The following is a 22,503-nucleotide window of genomic DNA, read 5'->3' as shown; positions in this document are numbered from 1 at the left end:
GTTTCACTGTGATCAGATTAAAAACCTGTAATGCCAAATTAACGTTTGGAAATGGTAATGTTCATGAACACAGAATCTTTTTCTCTAATTATTGATTATGCACATATTCAGTTGCAGTTTGTATGTGAAAGAATTTCTCATGTTATGGTTAACTAAAGTTAAAATGAATTCATAAAACAAATGCAAGTGAAAATTGCAAAACTGGATTATATTTCCAAAATGGTTTTTTTGGGGTTTGTGCCAGAGCTGTTCCCCTAATGTCTGCCTGCTGTTCTGTTGTTCTTTCCATCAGCTGACATCCCTCCCTCCCCAGGAAACATCCCTAGCTCCCACCCACTGATGGTGCGTCACGCTGACCACGGTTCCCTCACCCTAGGTGTGGCGGGCACCAGCAGCCGCCTGGCGCAGGGTATGGGCCGCAGCCAGCGTACTCTGCGCCAGCTCACTGCAAACAGTGGACACACCATACATGTCCACTATCCTGGCAACCGCCAGCCCAACCCGCCACTCATCCTGCAGAGGTGAAGCCCCGCTTCCATTTGTTGCAGCTAATCTTTTCAGTAACTGTTGAGCTAGCTTTCTCAGATAATTTAAATGTGTCTCTTTTCTTTATCTCCCTCTACAGATTGTTGGGCCCCAGTGCAGCAGCAGACATTCTGCAGCTTTCCAGCTCTTTGCCTCTTCAGTCTCGCGGCCGTGCACGCCTCCTGGTTGGAAATGAGGACGTGCATATTATCGCTCGTTCTGATGACGAGCTGTTGGATGACTTTTTCCATGAGCAGAGCAGTACTGGGGGACAAGCAGGTAAGCTGCACTGGGTTTTTTTTTTTTTTTTTTTTTTTTACTTGTATTCCATGTAGCATCATGTGATTCTAACTTTTTTTTTTTTTTTTTTTTGTCTCTGTAGGCACCCTCTCAAGTATTCCCACTGCTTTAACTCGATGGACTGATGAGTGTAAAGTGCTAGATGCTGAGAGCATGCACGACTGTGTGGCAGGTATGAATTGAGTAATTGTATTTAAATAAAGTATTATTGAAGTACATATGAAGTAACTACATTACACTTCTGGCTATAAATTCACTTTGTGATTAAAATTTCAATTTTCTGTCGCATCAGAGACTTGTACGCTGGTTTCAGATAAAACCAAGAATACATTCTCACTTGTGTCTGTCTGCCTTCAGTGGTGAAGGTGCCTATCCTGCAGCATCTGGAGAACTTACGAGATGAGGAGCTGGAGGAGCGCAGGGAGAAGAGGAGGAGGCAGCTGGCTGAGGAGGAGGAGTCCAAGCAGAACGAGAGGAGGGCTTCGGGTGCAGAACAGGCCAGAGAACAGAACCTGCAGGTAGTCACGCAATGTTACCCGGTCCTTTAGGAAGACAGTTGCATTGTATGCCACTTCTGGTGTGTTCTATTACAATTTTTCTAAACGTGTGTTTCTCATTTTTTGATAGGGTTCTGGATTGGGGGCTGTTAATGGTGCGGAGAACACTGCAGGTACTGAGCTAAGTTTTTCTTTTGTTGTTGTCGCAGTACAATGCATTGTCCCCTCTAGATTGGATAACCCAGTGAAGGGCGAGCAGCCAGCTTGCTGTGCGTGCTGTGGGATGAGGTAGTAGTTTGTATAGTTTTAGGATCACACCAGATCTGGGAGATAACTATACAGTCTACTGTCTTTCTTATGGCAGCGCCATACCAGCTCAACGTCTCCAGTTGCCAAGTGTTGTGAATTTGTTTTTCACAAATGTCAATGAAAATTATGGAAATGTAATCCACTTGCCTGCACGATGACTTCGGATTTCCGATGTACCATGTTGCTTTGTTTTTTTTGTTTGTTTTATGCAGTTGCCTTTGCTGTGGTGAGGTAGTAAGTTGTGTTGTTGTTGGGGATCAGGATTGTGCACCCCGCTTAGGAGATAACTATGCAACTTACTGCCTTCCTCAGGGGAGGCCTTGGGCATCTCTCTGGAAAATGATCCATAATGAACATGTTGTTGTTGGTATTGTCTGTTTACTGTTGGCACAGAGCGACTGTCTTCATACCGTTAAACAGTGTCACTTGTTTCAAACTGCTACTTGGCATCAGACGTGTAAACATCAAATAATTTCTGCCGCTGTTAAAATGAACCGATACACATGAGATCATGTTACTGTTGAAAGAAAGCTCATCAAATGCTCCATTTGTTTAGTGCTGTTTTGTAATGCACCTTTTTTTTGGGTTTTTTTTTAATATACGTCTCAATCTGTCTGTTGTTTCTTAATTTTTTTTCTGTTTTATTTCGGGTGTGTATGTCTCCAAACACATTGTCTCTCTGGACATTGCAGAGGGCGAGCAGGCCCAGGGTGGCTCGGTGTCCTGTCTGGACCCACCCAGGGTCTCGGAGGGCTTCCTCACCGCCCCGCCGTCTGGAGAAGTCACTCCCACCACACCTGCGCCCCACGAGCAGGCCCTAGTCTCTCTGGAGACGGCCATCAGTCAGCAGGTCCACCAGCCTATATCTGACCTGCTCCTGGCAGAGTCGCACGCCAGCACGCTGGCTGTTCTGGCGCGGGCCGGCCTTCCTCCCCTGTCGGCAGCCGACAGGCCGAGCAGTGAAGCAGAGGCATCTCAGATGGAAATGTCCCCGGCACCCACAATCGGTGAGAGAGTCGGAGGAGGAGGAGGTGGTGGTGGAGGAGCGTTGGATGAAGGCAGGGAAGGTAGACTAACTTTGAACACTCTATTTGTAAAGACTGGTCAACAGCAAGGATTTCAAATGTAAATTTATGTTAATTGGGGTTAACGCTACATTTAATTTTTGAAATTCAGATTTTTGGTGCAGCGCCTTAACTTAGGTATTTTTCTTCAGCTCATGCTTTCATCCTCTGCCCTTCAGCTTCCCTGAGTCCAGACATTGTGGAGAATGCAGAGCCAGCAGCAGTTGGCGTGTCACAGCTTGAGGGGTCACCTATGGATACCAGCAGCCCCGCGTCCGCCACCCAAGAAGAAGCTGCTCCCAATCCAGCTCAAACCACCCAGCTGTCCCAGGAGCTGTCCGGCAGTGGGGAGAGCGGCCTGACCGACAGGCAGACCGATGCTGATACTGGGTGAGCATTTTGGAGACTGGTTCCTAAAATGTAGATTGAAGAGTAGTTCATGCTGAAAAATGCATATTTTTGGTTGATATATGCTATTTTTCCCTTTGTCACCTTCAGTTGTTTAGAATACAAACTTAACCATTTTACATCTATCATATTATCATCAGCAATCATAACATTCATCAAATCGTCCATTAATTTCAGAATTTTTCTGTCATGTGTTTGGTTGAGCGAGCCTTTGGTTTTTCTTGTGTCGGCAGTTCTACTTCGGTTTCATCTCCTGGGGAAACGATGCCTCGGAGCGACAGCGCTGACAGCCAGTCTCAGGCTATTCAGGAGGAGCCGCTTCCATCCACCAGCAACGAAGATGAGGATCCGCTGGCAGGTAAAAAAAATAAATACAACCTATACCATTATTTTTTGTGGTTGTTTTTAGTGCATATTATTTTTCATTATTATTATTTTAATCTCATTGTTGGCTGTTCTCTGTCTTGGCAGGTATCAGTTTGCCAGAGGGTGTAGACCCCTCCTTCCTGGCAGCTCTTCCCGAGGACATCCGTCGAGAAGTGCTGCAGAATCAACTTGGCATCAGGCCGCCTTCCCGTCCTCCTGCTGCTACAACCCTCCCCACGTCTACTGCACCTGTGCTGGGAGGACCAGGGGTGACGGAGGTCAGCCCCGAGTTCCTGGCGGCTTTGCCACCTGCCATCCAGGAGGAGGTGAGAAATGCTGGCGTTTAATGGCGGTAGATAAAAATTTCACCTTTCTCTTTGCTAAATACTCTATTTATTATCATCTTAGGTTCTTGCCCAGCAGCGAGCCGAGCAGCAGCGTCGGGAGCTCGCCCAGCAGCCCCCACAGGGAGACACCCCGCTGGATCCAGTCACTTTCATCCAGACTTTGCCCTCGGAGCTCCGTCGCAGTGTCCTGGAGGACATGGAGGACAGCGTGCTGGCTGTCATGCCCCCAGACATCGCCGCCGAAGCCGCCGCACTGCGCCGAGAACAGGAAGCGCGCCAGAGGCAACTGATGCACGAGAGGCTGTTCGGCCACAGCTCGTCTTCAGCTCTGTCGGCCATCCTGCGTTCTCCAGCCTTCACGAGCCGGCTGGGGAGCAACCGTGGCGTCCAGTACACTCGACTGGCTGTGCAGAGAGGCGGCACATTTCAGATGGGAGGAGGAACAAACCACAGGTAAAAGAAGATGGGGATTAAATTGCAAATTTTGACGGCAAAATGTTGTGGAAATTTTATATTAAATGACAACAAATCTGACATGTTTAATAGCACTTCAGGTGCTTACCGTGTTTCAGTGCTGTTTAGGCCTAATTTATAAAAATATGTTACTTGTAGACATCCTTATGGATAAAAATGTCACTGTTCCCAAGTGCAGATCATGCAGACAGCCAATAACTGGGCATGTGTGCACTTTACTATTCACAGACCGTCTAGTTCAAGCGTGGACTCGTTGCTGCGCCTGCGCGGACGGCTGCTGCTCGACCACGAGGCCTTGTCCTGCCTGCTGGTCCTGCTGTTCGTGGACGAGCCAAAGCTGAACACCAGCCGCCTGCACCGCGTGCTCAGGAACCTGTGCTACCACTCGCAGACACGCGGATGGGTGATCCGCAGCCTGCTGTCCATCCTGCAGCGCAGCAGCGAGAGCGAGGTGTGTGTGGAGACCTCTCGTCTGGAAGACTCCCGGGGCAAGAGGAGCGCCCAGGGCGGCTGTGGAGGAAAGGGCTCGGCGGCATCCTCCCTCTCGTCGTCGTCCTCGTCCTACTCGTCCTCCTCCTTGCAGCTGCTGAACAGGGTGGAGTCGCGCAGCTCCAGCCAGCTCTCCTGGCTCTCCGTTTCTATGGATGCAGCCCTGGGCTGCCGGACAAATATTTTCCAGATTCAGAGAGCGTCGGGTCGGAAGCACGCCGACCGGCACTCCACCGGGAGCTCCACAGCATCCGGCGCGCTGGGCGGAGGCGTGTCCAGCACTGCAGCGGGAGTGACCTGCGCTGGAGGTGGAGGCTCTACCGTCCACATCCACCCTCAGGCAGCTCCGGTGGTCTGTCGACACGTGCTGGACACGCTCATCCAGCTAGCGAAGGTGAATGTCCATTTATCTTCACCCACGCCTGCATTGTTGTTGTTTGTTCTCGGCTGCAGTAGTTCAGTAATGAAGGAAACGTTTACATTCTGCTTTCTTGCTGCAGGTTTTCCCGAGCCACTTCACCCAGCAGCGCTGTAAAGATCTGTCAGCTTCGTCATCTGACCTGGATTCTCGTCTCTGTTCCGGCCCCTCAGCGGGAGGGGGAGGGGGTGGAGGTGGGGGCGGGGGCTCCAGGTCAGGATCGCTGTCCCAGAGCAACCCCAATGCCTCAAACACCCAGAATTCCTTGGGGTCCTCTGTTGCCACTCCGCAGTCTTTAGGAATCTCTACTGATTTTTGGGACCTGCTGGTCAAGCTCGACAACATGAATGTGAGCCGCAAGGGCAAAGCCTCGATGAAGACGGTGCCCCTGGGCGGCAGCGCCGAGGCCGAGGGAGCCCAGTTCAGCTTAGAGACCTCCCCCCTGGGCCAGCTGATGAACATGCTGTCCCACCCCGTCATCAGACGGAGTTCCTTGCTCACCGAAAAGCTGCTGCGCTTGCTCTCCCTCATATCCATTGCCCTTCCCGACAACAAGGCCACCGAGGTGCCGGCGGGACACCCCACCCCGCAGGCCGCCAACCCCAGCACGGCCGCCAGCTCAGGAGCCACGGCCTCAGGCCCGACGCAGACCGTGGTGTCAGTCGGGTCCATCCAGCCGACCGTGACGGTCCCCGGAGCTTCTGCTGGAGCCGCAGCCCAGGGGTCATCCTCAGGGACGAGTCTAGTAACATCCCAGACATCCTCCACCACAATCTGTATACCTACGTCTACTGGAACGAGCTCGACAGGTAGCGGTGACTCCAAAATGAGTAGTCGGCTCTTTACAGCTTTACACTGTAACAAGTGGAGCGTGTTTCATCACAAACGACTGATTTGTTTTAATTGCGGTTTTTTACCTCATCAGGAAAACAGAGGGGCACTACGGGCAGTACAGAGAGTGACAAGATGGCTTCCAGTGGACTCACAGAGAAACAGCTTCAGCTTTCTGTGGAGGTAAGAAGGAAGTCATCCGACACATCGGTGTGAATTGGTCTTGCTCAGTTTGTCGGTTCCTGTTACTAATCTGATTTCTCTGTATATAAATTTCTCTGCTGCGTCACTTTGTGTTTTTATAATGGTTGTGCTACTTTTAGCTAATCTTAATTTTACCTAGAATGACGTTAACTGACAGCTCATTGAGAACATTCTTACACTTGGCCATACATTAAAGATCCTTTGGAAGTCGGCCTCCCTGGGTTGAGAATTGATTGGGGGAAAAGTTGCAGTGAAATGTAAAGGTTGGAAGCTTCCTGATGTGGATGTGTTTATGTAGCATTACTGAAGCAAAGCCTTTCAGCTGTGTTCAGCCAAATAGATCAGCTGATGTATCATGAAATCTGTTGGCAGCTCTCAGAAAATTTTCACACTTCAATAAGCTGTTAGTATTTCTTTATGCATGCTTATTAGTCTGTCTTTGCACCTTTTTCCAATAGCAGTAATAATCCCCGATATGTCGTAACACTTTTTATTTCTTCATTCCAAGGTGCTGACATCTCACTCGTGTTCAGAGGAGGGTCTGGAGGACGCAGCAAACATTCTGCTGCAACTGTCCAGAGGAGACGGAGCCACCCGGGACACCGTGCTGAGGCTGCTGCTCAGCGGAGCGAGGCACCTCGGATACACGCTGTGCAAACAGATCGGTCCGTGCTGCCGCGAAACATGAACACCCCCATCAGAAAGAATGGGTTTCTCATCACCCTTACACCTTTTCTCTTCCTCTCTCTCTCTCAGGCACATTACTGGCTGAGCTGCGGGAGTATAACCTGGAGCAGCAGAGACGAGCACAGGCAGATTCTCACTCCCCGGATGCCCCTCCGGAGGATTCCTCCATATCGGCCAGACTGAAGGGGAAGATGACCAGCAGGTTAGCTAGGGATCATTCATGTTACTCAGGCTAGGGAATGTGGAAAAGAGACATATGCTTACGTACTGTTGCATGATCCAACTTTGCGCATGCGATGTTTACTATAACGTAACTGCAATTTATCTTTGTTTTTGTGCGTGTGTTGGCCGGGGCACAGGTTCGATGGTTCGGAGAGTGTGGTGATTGTGGCTGCCCAGAAACGCACACTAGGAGGCCGCGAGTTACAGCTCCCCTGCATGAGCTCCCTGACCTCCAAAACGTCCACGCAGAAGTTTTTCTTGCGAGTGCTGCAGGTGATCATCCAGCTGCGTGAGGACACGCGCCGCGCCAACAAGAAAGCCAAACAGACCGGTCGATTAGGTGAGAGGCTGGGTTTTCACTTGACTCTTTCTGTGAGGACGGTGTTACGGAGACGCATCCTGACCTGCCGTTTCTCAATGACCAGGCTCCAGCAGTTTGGGCTCTGCCAGCAGCATCCAGGCTGCAGTGCGTCAGCTGGAGGCCGAAGCCGACGCCATCATCCAGATGGTGAGAGAGGGACAGAGGGCGCGCCGGCTCCAACAGGCCCCCCCGCCCACCGCCCCTTCTGCCTCTGCCGCCGCCGCCGCCGCTGGATCCTCAGTGGCAGCGCCACATGCTCCCACTGGTGCTGCTCCCCCTGCTGGCACGGCTGCTGCTGCCACGGTTAGCATGGGCCGCACTGACAGCAGGCGTACTCACACCTGAATACCCCACACACTTCATAGTCAGAGACCGTTTCAAAAGCTGTGGAACATGTTTGATTGCTCTGTAGGACCAACTCAGTCAGTCAATGTTACTGTAGTGATCATCTTTATAAATGCTATAAAATGGCCATCAGCTGTTAACATGACAAGTTTCTTAATTTAACTTTGCCTGTACGACTTTTGCTTTGTGCATTTTGAAAAACAAGCTAACCCAATAATCTGTATTCATATCCCTTTTGTCATAACCAATTGATGGTTTTCTATTTATTTGTAAAAATGCAGTGTTCAGTCACCCTGCAGTCTGACACTAAAGGTGGTTTATGCATTGTGACGTCTCACTCTGCTGCTGTGACTCAGACAGATCTGCCTGTGATTAACCGCATTGTGTATCGGGTCTTTGCACTGACGGTTTCCATCTGTGACAGAGTGAATGTGAATGTACTGCCTGCTCCAAAACAGTCTGATTGGTTCCTCTGATGTTTGCTGGCTGATGTGGCTTCATGCTTTTGGCCCTCCCCTCCTCTCCTACTTACTTCCTACTTTCTCCCGGTGGATCATGGGAATGTGATTTTGCATGGCAGGCTCGGTCAAAATGAAAAGAGCTGTCATGTTAATGGTGAATTATCTGAAGTTTCCCCCAGTAGCTCATTCAGTCTCTGCATCTCTTGTTCTTATTTCCTGCAGTCCGAGGTGCAGTCGGTGTCAGACGCTCAGGCATCACAGAGGGATGACTCTCCAATGGATGTGGACCAGCCGTCCCCTCTGGAGCAGGACCCTCCACCTCTGGGTACGACTCGACACACGGACTCCATTTGTCGATGTTCAACAGTTTTAAAAGAATAATTTCTTTTATCCATGATAAAATCACATTTGTATTATTTACACTCAGATGCCTCCTCACTGTTAACCATCTCTAGCGTGGTTTTGAGCTGTGCTGTTGAATGTGTGAGCAGGGATTTCACAGCACAGGTTATGCAATATTTGTGATTTTTTTTTTTTTTTTTTTTTTTTTTTTTTTTGTCTTTCTTTCAGATGAAGAAGGAAATGGTCAGTCGGAGAATGAGGAGAGACTCCCAGACCTGCCTCTGCTGAGCGAGCAGCTGCTGCTGGATGAACTGTGGGACATGCTCGGGGAGTGCCTGAAGGAGCTGGAGGAGTCTCATGACCAGCATGCTGTGCTTGGTAGGGGAAAGTTTTCCCTCGGCGTTCTGTGATATACAGTGTTGTGACGATTGTTGGTTTAAAAAAAAAAGAAGAAGAAGAAAAAAAAAAAGCGTGGCCATTAATCCTCGTGGCGTTTCTTCTCAGTGCTCCAGCCTGCGGTGGAGGCCTTCTTCTTAGTCCACGCCACAGAGCGAGAGAGCAAACCTCCCGTGAGGGACACACGGGAGAGCCAGCTGTCTCACATCAAGGACGAGCCTCCTCCTCTGTCCCCCGCGCCCCTCACCCCCGCCACGCCGTCGTCCCTGGACCCGTTCTTCTCCAGGGAGCCTTCGTCCATGCACATCTCCTCAAACCTGCCGCCAGACACCCAGAAGTTTCTCCGGTTTGCCGGTGAGCCTGCAATACTTGAAATCGGTGGGATAAAGCTTTGTTGTAAAGTGCTGCAGTGTCTAATTGGAGTTTTTCTTGCTTGTGTTGTTCAGAAACTCACCGCACTGTGCTGAATCAGATCCTGCGCCAGTCCACCACTCACTTGGCCGACGGGCCTTTTGCGGTGCTGGTCGACTACATACGCATCCTCGACTTTGATGTCAAGAGGAAGTAAGAGGAATCGTCCCGAACAGCATCGCTGTAACGAGGCGGGACTGTAACATTGAAACACTGACGTTCCGGTCCTCGCCCTGCAGGTACTTCCGCCAGGAGTTGGAGCGGCTGGACGAAGGCCTGAGGAAGGAGGACATGGCCGTTCACGTGAGGAGAGACCACGTGTTCGAGGACTCCTACCGGGAGCTGCATCGCAAAAGCCCCGAGGACATGAAGAACCGGCTGTAAGACCCCATCGCCCTCACATCCGGCTTCCTCTGCCCTTGTCCCAGAAGCACTCATCCGGCGCCGCGCTCTGCTCGTTCCTCTGCAGGTACATCGTGTTTGAAGGCGAGGAGGGCCAGGACGCCGGAGGCCTGCTGAGGGAGTGGTACATGATCATCTCCAGGGAGATGTTCAACCCCATGTACGCCCTGTTCCGCACCTCGCCGGGCGACCGCGTCACCTACACCATCAACCCCTCATCTCACTGCAACCCCAACCACCTCAGCTACTTCAAGTTTGTGGGGCGCGTTGTGGCCAAGGCGGTCTACGACAACCGGTTACTGGAGTGCTACTTCACCCGCAGCTTCTACAAGCACATCCTGGGCAAGAGCGTCAGGTACCTGCTTCGAAGCAGTCAGACAGTAGATGATCGATATCAACACGGTATTGATTTTAATATAAATGCCGTCTTTGGCTCGACCAGGTACACGGACATGGAGAGCGAGGATTACCCATTCTTCCAGGGCCTGGTTTACCTGTTGGAGAACGACGTGTCCACACTGGGCTACGAGCTGACATTCAGCACTGAGGTCAGTTTGGTTTTTTATTGTTTTTAATACAATTAGACCTCCTTAAACTCAATGTTTGATTCCTCATGAGACGGTTATGCCCTTATTGTAAAAATAAGTTTGTCTCTCCAAATTATTCTGCATGTTATGTGACAGTTAACGTCCTGTTGTGTGTGTGTGTGTGTGTGTGTGTGGCTTGGTGTGTGTAGGTCCAGGAGTTTGGGGTGTGTGAAGTGAGAGACCTCAAGCCAAATGGCGCCAACATCCTTGTTACGGAGGAGAACAAGAAGGAGTACGTCCACCTTGTGTGCCAGATGAAGATGACCGGTGAGCAGTTTCCCCGTTAACGACATCTAGTCGCCACTTTTCAGTCTTGTTGACAAAACCAGTGTTTACTACAAGTGATGATGAGAATCGACCAGTAGAAATTAATGCAGTTTGTCCTGATGGCACTAGATGGCAGCATTCATATTTTAAAAGGACAGTTGGAGGTTTTTCTCTACAATCTTTCTTCAGCTGCTGCTCAGTTACAAGATGTTGAGTTTTCAATCCTCCCACAGTGTGATTGGGGGGAAATAAAGAGAATAATGTTTCTGTAAAGACAAATCAGGATGTTTTGATTCCCTCAGAAAGAGCCCATAGTGATCACGTGACCTTGTTTCCCAGGTGCAATCCGCAAACAGCTGGCGGCCTTCCTGGAGGGGTTCTATGAAATAATCCCCAAGAGGCTGATCTCCATCTTCACCGAGCAGGAGCTGGAGCTGCTCATCTCCGGTCTGCCCACCATCGATATCGATGACCTGAAGGCCAACACCGAATATCACAAATACCAGTCCAGCTCCATTCAGGTGCCGGCGATAAGCCTCACACACGAGTGTGAAGAGAAAACCACACTTCCTCCCTGACTTTTCTAACCTTCGTCTTGTCTGTGGAATTCAGATCCAGTGGTTCTGGAGGGCCTTGCGGTCTTTCGATCAGGCAGACCGGGCCAAGTTCCTCCAGTTTGTCACCGGCACGTCCAAGGTTCCCCTTCAGGGTTTCGCCGCTCTGGAAGGCATGAACGGCATCCAGAAGTTCCAGATCCACCGCGACGACCGATCCACCGACCGCCTGCCATCCGCTCACACCTGGTAAACACACAGCCGGCCCGTCGGCACTCGCACAGCCGCCGGAGAAACACAGCCCTGAACATGTCTGTCTCCCTCCGTCCTCAGCTTTAACCAGCTGGACCTTCCAGCCTACGAGAGCTACGAGAAGCTGAGACACATGCTGCTGCTGGCCATTCAGGAATGCTCGGAGGGATTCGGACTGGCTTAAACCATCAGACTCTTAACACACACACACACACACACACACACAAACACACACACACACTCAAGACATGCATACACACTTAATTTAGATCCGCCTACTCCTGACACATTCACACTGATAACCTTTGAGCGCACGCACACACCATCATAGACACGACTGGATTACTTGTTGAATGGCCTCGACTCGCCGGTCTCCGGGCCTCGTAAAGGCGTCGGAGCCAGCGAGTGAATCAGACTGACACCGCGACAACAGAGAGCCTCATTCTGACACACAGACAGGGGTTCAGAGGATAAAAACATGGACTAATATAAGAGATGTTTTCTTCATTTAGTTTGATTTCTCTGTACAAAAGGTTTGGGAGTTTATTATGTTCAATCTTTTTTGTTCTCTGGCTGTGTAAAAAGAAAATAGAGAATGTTGTTTGAACAGGATGGTTATAAAACCTTTGGGGAAAAAACGTTGGCGGTTTCCTGTTTGTGACCTCACGAGCCTTGACGACGGGGAGCATTTTTATGGGGGGTGTATGAACAACTTGAGAAGTTTGAGATATTCACAAAAATGCACTTTTCAAAAAGTTTTGTGGCATTTTTAAGGAAGGATGGTACAAAAAAATATGAAGAGAAAAAAAAAAACCTGAAGGAGGTGAAAAAGAAAAAAAAAAACATTAACCATAAATTCTAGAGTATTTTTGGCTATTAAATTGCTGACCCAGCCTTGAGCCTTTGAATCAGAGTGGAATAACTACATGAATAAATGCATAAACTTGCGTTCATTGTCTCATTTTAACAATGTTTCAGACATCATTTGCAGCGAGTGAACTCATTCCTTGTTCAATCGGAGTCGCTGTTAGCCATGTTGGGAAAAATCCCGCAAGATATTTCTCCAATTGATTTGTGAAGCTTCTTTGATTTCAGGCTGACTCCACTAATGAATCAGACCTTTAGAATGTTCTTCAGTCACTTCTGCAGTGACTGACGCCATCTTAAAGCTGAATCCTGCGCATTGGTTTGAAGTAGCATGCTTCATTCGAACTGAGTCACGTTTAAGTGAATTAATGTTCAGTCCAGAAAGGAGGTTAAGGTTAAGTTATCTCCTCAAATAAGTTTGTTCCGGCTGATGGATGTAGGCATCAGTACACCACGAATGGGTCACCAGGTCATCACACACTCGTACAGATGGTTTGAACTGCTTTGAAAGCCGTGTCTGCTCAGGGAGAACATGCAGACTGCACAGCCTCAAACCAGGATCATTATTGTCGAATGTTTGTTTGTCCTGAATCAGTGTTTGAAAAGGAAATGAAGCAGACACAGAGATATTAGGGGTCTTTTTTCTTAACAGATCTGCACTGTTAAATTTAAAAAAAAAAAAAAAGTTATACACTTTTGACAACTTGCTTGTGAATTTGGATTGCAGTTGATTTTTTATTTTTCCCAGTCATTTTAAGTCAAACACTCACATTTACTCTAAATCTGAGGCGTGAAACCTACGGCCTATGGGCCAAACCCAGGTCACCGGAGGGCCCAGTGCAGTCTGGATTTACTAAAAAGTGTGTTTGATTTATTTGCTGCACATTGCAGCATTTTCAACTCTTAAAACTGAAACCTTACATTGCATCTTGGGTGTTGGTTTATGCGACAGCGGCGCTCAGACCCACTGAAAATGCAGCTTTGGGAAAATGCCTCCCAAGGGAGCACTTTTTGAAAACTCTTAACTCTGTCCCCTTGAAAACAGTGAAACTATGAAAACACAACTTTCCTAAAAAGCTGCAGCAGTGCATGCACCGTTGGATATCATAAATAATTCCTCTGTACATGCACGAGTAGATGGACGACAACACTGCTAGCCTTCAGAGTGTCGTCGCTCTCGGTCCAGATTCTCCTGAAACTCGCCAGCAGCCCGACATGAAAACTAAACTTTTAGCTTTTCTAACATCTCCATGGAAACGGACATCATTTTCAAAATACTGCTGTGTAAATGCGAAACTCAGACATTTAGGATTTTCATTTTTCACTCGATTGATTTTCATTTAAAAATGGAGCCTTTGCTTCAGATTGCAAAAATGCATGAAAACAGAGGGACATTTTATTTTACTGAAAACTGGGCTTTAAAGGGTTAAAGACAGCTGCCCTAAATAAACCAGTATTAATAGATCATTAATCTTTTTACAGTTTATACAGTCAAGATGGAGGAAATCTATTCAATATGCCTGTTTAATTTCTACAAAACCCTTCATTTGTTTATCCTCCCAGGTTCTAATGTTCATGTCAGATTTGTATCCTTGATATGTAGATTTTCTTTCCGCCTCAGGCTCCACATTAGTGAACCGGTTAATGCGCCGCGGTGAGAATATTTATGAAGCATTTCCAATGACTGGTTGTATTTTGCTGTGGAGTAGTGGTTTGCACCGTCACCTCACCAGAAACAGACCCGGGTTTGATTCCAGGCCAGTCGCCAGCTAATGGGTGGATCTTATTGGGTGATTCAGGTGATGAATCGCTCATGCATGCAAATAATCTCACTGATGAAGTCGATCAATAATCAGATTTTCCTGGAAGTAATGAGGCCGACGAGGCTCGTGGCCGCAGCAGAGCGTGTCCCCCCGCCGTTCGAGGGCGCTGGGATGATTTTTTACTCCCTCTAAATGTGTTTCCGCTGGACGCTCCGCCAGCTAAACCCTCACTCCTGCACCTGTCATCCCCTCTTTTCCTCTCAATCATCCCCCGTGTATCCACCTTCTTTAAACCGCTCTTGCGTTGCTGAATTTGTTCCGCTCGAGAACCCGAACAAACTGTGGAAATGGGAAGCGGGGGGCCCGCCCGGCAGTGTCCCTCGCTATGCCTCCCTGACCTTCCCCCCCCCCCTGCTGGAACCTGCGAACCGGTGGCGGAGTGGGGAGCGTCCTATGTCTGATTTGGTGCGTGCCGAGGCGTGGCAAATGAAATTACAGTGCTGTCATGCGGGGATTTTCAGACTCGGCGGCGGTAACGCCGGCCGGCCCGACTCTCCCTCCGCAGATGCTCCATCCCATCGGTCACACCTCATCGACGTACTCTGTATGCATCTGTCTCCGTGTCCAGGCTTTGATCTGCAATTAAAGGAGAAAACAAACCAATTCACGCTGCATATCTGGCTGTGGAAAGATTTCACAATGCATTTCCTGAGAAGTGGGCTCCAGTGCTTGGCACGTCTCCCACAGAGGGGAACAGGAAGGAGGCTCGCGGTTCTTCATGTCAGTGCGGTTTGGTTTCCTGTAACGTCTCTTTCGTGCTGCGGGGGGAACAACTCGCTGCGCCGAGAGTTTAAATTATTTGTGTGTTTAAGGCCGCAGATGTTTTCACTCGCTGGGTCCAGAGTGACAAATTCCAAATTTGCAAAGCGTACCAAAGCATTCATTTTTTAATAAACGCTGGATCATCCATCACCGTGACGGATCGTGCGTCTCCGCCTGTCAGCATTTAGAAACAGAAAGTCAGGTTTTCTTAAAAGTATGAAATCAGCATCCTCTCCACAGTATAGAGATGTAAAACTGATTTTAGCTCAGAGGCCACATTCAGGCTCTGTGCTGTATCTGTAATGACTTGTTAATGTTATTAAAGCCTGAGTTTGATCATTAGAACTGTTCTACATTGCACATACAGTAAACTCAGTTATGATTTCTTCTTTAAAAGTAAAAACAAAGAAATCATGCAGGGAAGAAGAAACCCAGAGTTTGAAGGTCACTCTTCTTAATTCAACTCACCCAAACCTTAACCTCTAATATGATGTTTCTCTAAAAAAAAAAAAAAAAAACATCTTTCCTCTTGAGTACTAAGTTTTATCTCCACAAGGACGACAAGTCCTTTTACTGTGAGTGTGGGTGTGTGGAAGGATTTCTGTCTCCACAACAGAGAGAAAAAAAAAAAAACATAAATTCACAGAGCGAAGGCCACAGGGCTGTCGCCAAACCTGGTCCGCTTCCAGTGGAGCTGCCTTGCTCAGGGACGCCTTGGCGCGTTCAAATTCACTTCATCTGCATTGCCTCATTCAGTGAAGCATGTTGAGAGTGAATCTGTAGAAACATGTCTCTGGAGAAGCAACAGGCTTCTGTTCACTTTAGTTTAAAGCAGTAGTGTCAAACATAAGGCCTGTGGACCCTGAAGAAGCCACACACAGAAAAGCCTTGGACGGACATTAAAGGGGACATATAAACGGTTCAGAATGTAAATGTAAGGTGAGTGATGGCAGAAAGGCGGCATCCTTCAGACGAACGGAGTGCTCGTCTTTGGCAGTAAACACAAAGCACTGATAATAGGATCCCTGCTCATCAGCACTATGGAGCCGAGGAGGAAATGAAAGCCGGTTCAGTTCATTAATAAGAACTACTCTGTGTACGAGCCAGAAAGCTTTCAGCCTAATACATTTCGCTGCTGCAGTGTTTAGCGGCCCTGGAATAAATCACGACGTTACAGCACTCCCACAGCAAAATGATAAAAGGCTTTTTCAGCTCAAAGCCCGGTCGGGCGAAGGGACAAACATCAGTTCATTAGAGTAATTGGCTTAATGTTTTTAATTAGGGAGAGAGATATTTTTACTGAATGAAACTGATGACAGTGCTTAACCCTTTCTTTGCAGAATCATGATTAGGGAGAGAATAGCTTGATCAGAGCTCGATAAACTCGACGGCAGAAGATCTCAGAAACTGCTTTTGACAGGGAGAGAGGCCTGTCACTGTAGCTCCCCATAAATCAGAGACTGTGTATCGATGGCCGACGTTCCAAATATAAATCAGGAGTCGTAAATTTCACTTGATTTTCTGATTTTTTAAATTTTTTTTTCTTCCCTCCACGTTTCGGTAAATGTTGTGAACTCCTTGAACCAGAAGCAGACGTGAAGGAGAAAGCTGACGTGTGAAGGTGGACAGCCGCAGGCCTGGGTTTTGACAGCAGAGAGGGAGGGTGTGATGTGCCGTTGTGAATCTGTCGGGTTTGTCATCACCTCCCGATTAGGCTGCTATCTCGGCTCCCAGCAGATCTGTGGAAGAAGAGCGGCAAAAAAAAAAAAAAAAAAAAAAAAAAAACAGTTCCCAGCAAGACGAGCTTAATCCCCGTGCAGCGACTAATCTTATGCCTTCAAGAGCAGACGCATTTATCCACGTTGTCCTCCTTTCTTTTGTTTTTAGTGAGGGGGGGTGAGAAGTTGGGCTCCTGCAGGCCCAGTCCAAACCAGAAGTGACATTGTGTCGACTGCAAAGGTCAAAGTTCCTATTACCTTGGTGATCTGAGGAGTCTGCCCCCCTCCCCCCTCCCCCTTCGGTGGCACAGCAGTGGGCACCTCTTGGCATTTCAGAGGAGATGAGCCACCGCGTGAATTTTACCCATGTCGCACTGCACGCCGTGTCAGCCGCTGAAGGTTATCATTAGAGGAAGTCACGTCGTGGCGCCGTGCGGCGGGAGATGTAATGTAGCAGGAGGCAATAACCGCGGGAGGATTGGGAGGACGGGCGCCGTCAGGAGTCAACAGATTGTTTATCTGTAAATATAGTGAAGATCGCCATCTCGTCTCGGCGGCCACTTTGCACCGCGTTCATAAAAATGCAAATGGTGGCATGATGTAACGTGAGCTGGGTGCGCCGTAACGCCAGATAAAGGGTCGTTTCTCTTTCTGAGTGATTAAAAGAAAAAGTCCTTTGAAGTGAAAAAGGCATCCACGGGGTAAACATCGCAGTCCTTGTCTTCAGCAACATGGCATCGCCGTCGGCACGCCGGCAAACCCCATGCAAAACTCACATTTGAATATCAGTGGGAGAGATTTGAGCACGCTGCCGTTTCCGCCTCATTCTGACGGCGCTCCAACCTGTGGCGTGCCTCGTCTGGTCGGTCCGAGGCCCCGCTCGCAGCTGTTTACCTCCGGTTAGCACGCCTAATGCGATGTGTTCTGGTGAGCGAGGAGCTGGTCGGACCCAGCGGCCGGCCCACTGGAAACTCAATCAGAGTCATTTCCCTTCAATTAGCGAGTGATTAACGCCGGGTCAGAGACGGCTGGCTGACCTTCTGGCCACGTAATGACTTTAACTCGATCAATGGTTCTCCAAAAGAGAGCCTCATCAGCAGCCCGGAGACCGACAAGCTGCACCGTCGGAGAAACCGGGATGTTGAATCTCTTGGTTTTTCACTCTCAGTCTGTCTTTGGTTGTTGCCGTCACCTCTTCTTGTTCTTACTCAAGTCAACAACCTTTCTCTCATTTACTCCTGGTGCTTTTACAACAAAATAAGATTCATCCATTCTTCTTTGTGCTTCTTTCAATCATAAATGTGTGTATTTTAATAATATTATGAGTTTTGATCATCTTTCAAACACTTAAAATGAGTTCATGATGGAGTCAGTCTCTTATCTCAGTTTGATCGCAGTTTAAAATCTTTTAAAGGTTTTTTTTTTCTTCTTCTCATGGCAGAAAATACAACAAGACGTAAAAGAAAAGTTGATGGATATATGAATGAACCATGTGAGAAGTGTTTATATCTCAGAGATCTGAGCCTCGGGGCTCAGCTTCAGTCTCTAAACTGAAGTTTCTAAGAAAAGTCGTTCTGGGTCAACAAGTTCCCCAAAACTCCATATTATCGATATGATTCATGTTGCAATGTCTCATAATGACCCATAAAACCCATAAACAGTAGTGCTCAGTAAGTTAAAGACAACTAGATCCTTGTAGCCGGACTGCCATGTCTAAATGATGAGAATATGATGAAAATAGCCAGGATCTTTACCTGCAGAGGCTCACGCGAGAGGGGGCAGCTTTTAGCACGCATGCAGAAATCAGCGTAACACCTGAGAGGACGAGCACCATGAGGAGGAAAACAGAAAGCTGCAGTAGAGGTAAGAGAATGTTAATTTAAAACTCTAGAGTATGTTATGTACAGTCATACAGTGGAGAGAGTTTGTTTACAGTCGTTAGGAGGCGTAATGAGACTAAAGCTTGAGCTAATTCTAAAGCTAGCAGCGATAAAAACAGCTCCAACTGTTTGCCAGAGATGGATTAATTCCTCTGGACATGTGTGCTAATCGTCAAGCTGCTGTATAATTCAACGAGATGCTGAAAGATGAAGACTGGAAGGTTGTTTGTGAGTTACATCTGGAAGAGAATTAAATGAGAAACAGGCTGGGATTTCCCAGCAGGCCTCCTTCCATCTCATTTTAGAGAAGAAATCACGGTAAATAAGTTTTTCAGCGCAGGCTGGAACAGATATTTATCTTTAATAAAACTATGTTACTTGGAATGAAGTTGAGACAGTATTTGCAGCAAGGTCAATTTAAAAGATGTTATATAAGTAATGAGCTGTAACAGTGGTGGTTCTCTTCCTATGTGGCATTTATTTGTCTATTAAATTGGTTTGGATTCAATAATAATGAAATCATTATGTTTTGTAAAACACAGGAGGTTTCAGTCACATGTGACAGACTGTGTGTGAGCCTAAAGTATGGCTGTTACAGTAATTTATTACACATTATTTGACAAGTCTCCAGATCTTTAATCAGACTTGGTTGATAACCTTGTTTTTGTTTTTTGTTTTTTGATTGAATAAAGTGGATTTTTCTATGTTGACATTAACACAGTGGAGCATCATGCATTGTTTGCAGGATATTTCACCACCTGTATGTCTCCATTTGTTTCTTCAGGGTCTGCCTCCTCCCCTCCGATGGCACTCCGTCCTCTCCTCCTCTGCTTTAATCTGCTCTGCTTTCCATCTCAGCTTCCTCCGTCTCCGAAGCTCCACACCCACACTGCAGCCATTTACGATATTACCCCATCTCCTGCTCTCTCTTCAGGCTGATGGGATTGTTTTCCTCCCTCTCTCTCTCCTTCCCTCCATCTTTTGCTGACTGCATCTGTTTTTCCACCAACTTGTTCATTCATAACCTCTCTGTCTCCAGCTGACTCACTCACGGTGCGGAGGAAGGAGAGCGAAGCGGGGAGGATTTTGCAAGGACAGGCTGAGGATTCTCTCACAGCTGAGTGCTTTTGACCGGACGTCTGAGCAGTCGGCATGAAGGAGCGACAGCCGGGGTAAAAGTCTCCTCACGCACAGGTTCGACCCACAAAGGTCAAGGAGGTGGATTTGTTCTCCTTCCGCAACAACAACAACAACAAAAAAAAAAAACTTTTCCTACAAGGAGGTGAAACGTTCACAAACACATTATCTCCATTGATCGGTTTGAGTGAGGCTTCCTGTTAGCTGGATGCTAATTTTCCTGCAGTGGTGTTTTAATAGCCTGGTGTGAGCAGATTAAATGGCCCGAGCAGTGCATCACATGGACATTACATCCCGGCTCCTCCCTGTCACATCCAGCTTCTTCTGGGAAAATCTCCTGCTGATCGCTGCGCTTAAATTCATATTATTAAGCACAAAATGAAAATCTAATCAAGATCAAAAGCAGTTCCCTCCCCCTCGTCTCTGAGTGTCTGTCAAACAAAGGTGGCAGCTTTAGAATTTTTTTACTAAATCTGTGTGATTTTCGCTGGTTAATGTGGGATTATTCCGCTCAGATTAGTGACCCTCATCAGTAATGCAGAGATTTTGATGTTTGGATGTATAATGTTGTGCATCCATTTCAAATGCTGTAAATAGTACGGCATTAGCCTGGAGGTGTCAAACATGAGGCTTGTGGTGCCAAATCCGGCCTGCAAGAGGCTCCAATCCGGACTGTGGACTCGTTCGGTTTTCACAAAAATATACAGTAGGCATCACTGGTACTCGACGCCACAACAAGGGAGAACTTTACAGTTTATGTTTAAGGTTTACCTCATTTATTTAATACATTTCTCACTATCTGACAACATCTGACAAATGTGGTCATTGCTTTGTTTGATATTTCTTCAAACAAATAGTGTTCTGTGTAAAATGTCTGGTAATCTAATTATTGGAAAAGCAAGGGACAACAGGGGACTTGTAAACGTGCACACGAGAAATTTCACTTATCTGTACAGAAAAAAAGAAAGGCGTTGTTTTGGGTTTTTCATTTTCGGTTTATCATCAATAACAAATCATATTCATAGTTTAACAGCCAAACATTCTGTTGTGGCCAAAAACCAACCAAAACCAAAGAGGCAAATGGGATTCTGGAGTGATTGTTTCAGTTATTGATCTCCTGTGAGCCGTGATTTTGTTCCACTTTATTGAGACGGTTTTCAAAAACATTGTCGATCTTTGAAGGCAGTATGTTAAAACACTACAACCTCAAAAAGTTCAAGCCATTAAAACTTAGCAATAAATTAAGGTAATAATGTTTTTAATTGAAGGAAGAAGTCAGATCCTGTCTTTTCTGTGGTGTAGAGATCAGCGCCGGCAGCTTTACCCAACACGAGCAGCTCGTTGTGTTTTTGTCTGCCTGCTGGCGTCCCACCAGCCTCGGCTCTGACCTCCACCCCGCAGCCTTTCTTCAGCCATCGGGCCTCTCCGGAGGATTCCAGCAGAACTTCTCACCTCTCAATCTCATCATCAATCATCGCTCCCTGGCTGTCTGCTGCCGCGGCAGCTTTTGTGTCGGTGTTTGGCACGTGGCGGGCCGCGGCGGCGGGCAGATGGGCGCGCAGGCCCGCTCAGGTTGGAGCCGCACAAAGGGAAAGTACTGCAGCTCGGTGGGAACCGGCTTTTCTGACTGGTCATGCTGCTGCCCCACTTTACCTGAGCTTTATTTTTAGGAACGGGGCGGAGCGAGAGTGAAATGATCCCTCTGGTTTTTTACCTCATTGAGATCTTTCTCTGTCTTTCTGTCTTTTCTCTGATTGCAGGAATAGGAATTTATCTGGTTTGTCGTGTTTTTTTGAAGGCGTCAAGCAAGTGAGTAAGATCTTGAACCAGAAAATAAAAGCAACATATCAGTGATGAAGACAAATGAATGAATGGATGACTGTGTTAACAGTCATCATACACACAGGGTCCAAAAAATATACATATATGTATATAAAAAAAATAACATGGACAAAACAAATGAAAAATGTATGTGCAAGATGAAATATTGAAAGAGAAAATTTTCAATTTACTACAACTGGCACAGCTGGTATTGCTCATTTCTGCCAGACTTTTGTACTCGGCTGATCGTTGGTATTTGGAGGCCTGTGGAAAACATGCAGCCTCCATTCCCATTATTTATGAATCATGAGCCGATTTCCCAAACCTAAACCTTTGAACCCGATTTCAACCTGATTTCAATTGAAAATAAAGCGTATTTTTCTGTATCGCCACTCTTGTTTTAGCCTGAGAAAGGTCCAATACATCCATACTGAGAACATTCTTGATTTCACTACAAGCAAGCTCGTCAGTTTTCCAAAAGCGAATATTGGAGGCGTCCTGGGTCCAAATACGCACCGGGGCCTTCCCGTGTGGAGTTTTCATGTTCTCCCTATGTGTATGCACATTTCCTCGATGGATGAATGGATAACGTCTCCTGATAGGAAGCTTTATCATTTATTTAATTTCCTCAGATATCAGAGAGTCTTGGCTCGATCTGTCTAAGATCAGAGCAGCAAACAGTTCAACTGTTGCAGATTTAAAAAAAGAAAAGGAAAAGAAAATACCCAGGAGCAAAGAATAAATACAATAGTGAATACATTTTTTATCGCGCTTGCTTTGACCACAGCCCCACAAATAAATAGAAGAGAATAAAACATAAATTGCAAGCAGCTGCAGTTGCAGTAATCCTAAAACAGCGAGGGCTAAACTGGTCTCAGGCTGCAGGCAGTGAGGAAAAAGTGTCCAAACACTTTCTGAATGTTTTGGTGTGAAATTGAGTATAGTAATTGTTGAGGGGATCCAAAGGGGTTTTGGA

General features: G+C 47.3%; 1 protein-coding gene across 17 annotated transcripts in view; it reads left to right on the top strand.

Annotated features, from left to right (window-relative positions):
* The window catches only part of huwe1 (HECT, UBA and WWE domain containing E3 ubiquitin protein ligase 1), a 37,460-nt gene extending 24,974 nt beyond the window's left edge, over positions 1–12,486 (top strand). For 11 of the 17 annotated variants that reach the window (XM_030119603.1, XM_030119601.1, XM_030119600.1 and 8 more), the window contains 28 exons: positions 293–521; positions 626–804; positions 908–997; positions 1,183–1,343; positions 1,453–1,495; positions 2,324–2,698; positions 2,875–3,085; positions 3,337–3,461; positions 3,575–3,795; positions 3,878–4,269; positions 4,519–5,173; positions 5,280–6,006; positions 6,123–6,211; positions 6,741–6,897; positions 6,989–7,121; positions 7,267–7,481; positions 7,567–7,805; positions 8,531–8,633; positions 8,879–9,028; positions 9,155–9,400; positions 9,493–9,610; positions 9,697–9,837; positions 9,927–10,214; positions 10,302–10,407; positions 10,596–10,713; positions 11,053–11,234; positions 11,326–11,516; positions 11,601–12,486. In XM_030119603.1, the coding sequence (XP_029975463.1) occupies positions 293–521; positions 626–804; positions 908–997; positions 1,183–1,343; positions 1,453–1,495; positions 2,324–2,698; positions 2,875–3,085; positions 3,337–3,461; positions 3,575–3,795; positions 3,878–4,269; positions 4,519–5,173; positions 5,280–6,006; positions 6,123–6,211; positions 6,741–6,897; positions 6,989–7,121; positions 7,267–7,481; positions 7,567–7,805; positions 8,531–8,633; positions 8,879–9,028; positions 9,155–9,400; positions 9,493–9,610; positions 9,697–9,837; positions 9,927–10,214; positions 10,302–10,407; positions 10,596–10,713; positions 11,053–11,234; positions 11,326–11,516; positions 11,601–11,703 (5,987 nt within the window). In that variant the 3' untranslated portion in view covers positions 11,704–12,486. The remainder of the gene's footprint in view (positions 1–292; positions 522–625; positions 805–907; positions 998–1,182; positions 1,344–1,452; positions 1,496–2,323; positions 2,699–2,874; positions 3,086–3,336; positions 3,462–3,574; positions 3,796–3,877; positions 4,270–4,518; positions 5,174–5,279; positions 6,007–6,122; positions 6,212–6,740; positions 6,898–6,988; positions 7,122–7,266; positions 7,482–7,566; positions 7,806–8,530; positions 8,634–8,878; positions 9,029–9,154; positions 9,401–9,492; positions 9,611–9,696; positions 9,838–9,926; positions 10,215–10,301; positions 10,408–10,595; positions 10,714–11,052; positions 11,235–11,325; positions 11,517–11,600) is intronic. The other 6 variants (XM_030119604.1, XM_030119614.1, XM_030119609.1 and 3 more) reach the window with 5 other exon arrangements.
* Positions 12,487–22,503: the final 10,017 nt, after the last annotated feature.

The sequence above is a fragment of the Salarias fasciatus genome, chromosome 20, assembly GCF_902148845.1.
Source record: "Salarias fasciatus chromosome 20, fSalaFa1.1, whole genome shotgun sequence".
Classification (NCBI taxonomy): Eukaryota; Metazoa; Chordata; class Actinopteri; order Blenniiformes; family Blenniidae; genus Salarias; species Salarias fasciatus.
This window is presented reverse-complemented; position numbering and strand designations above follow the sequence as displayed.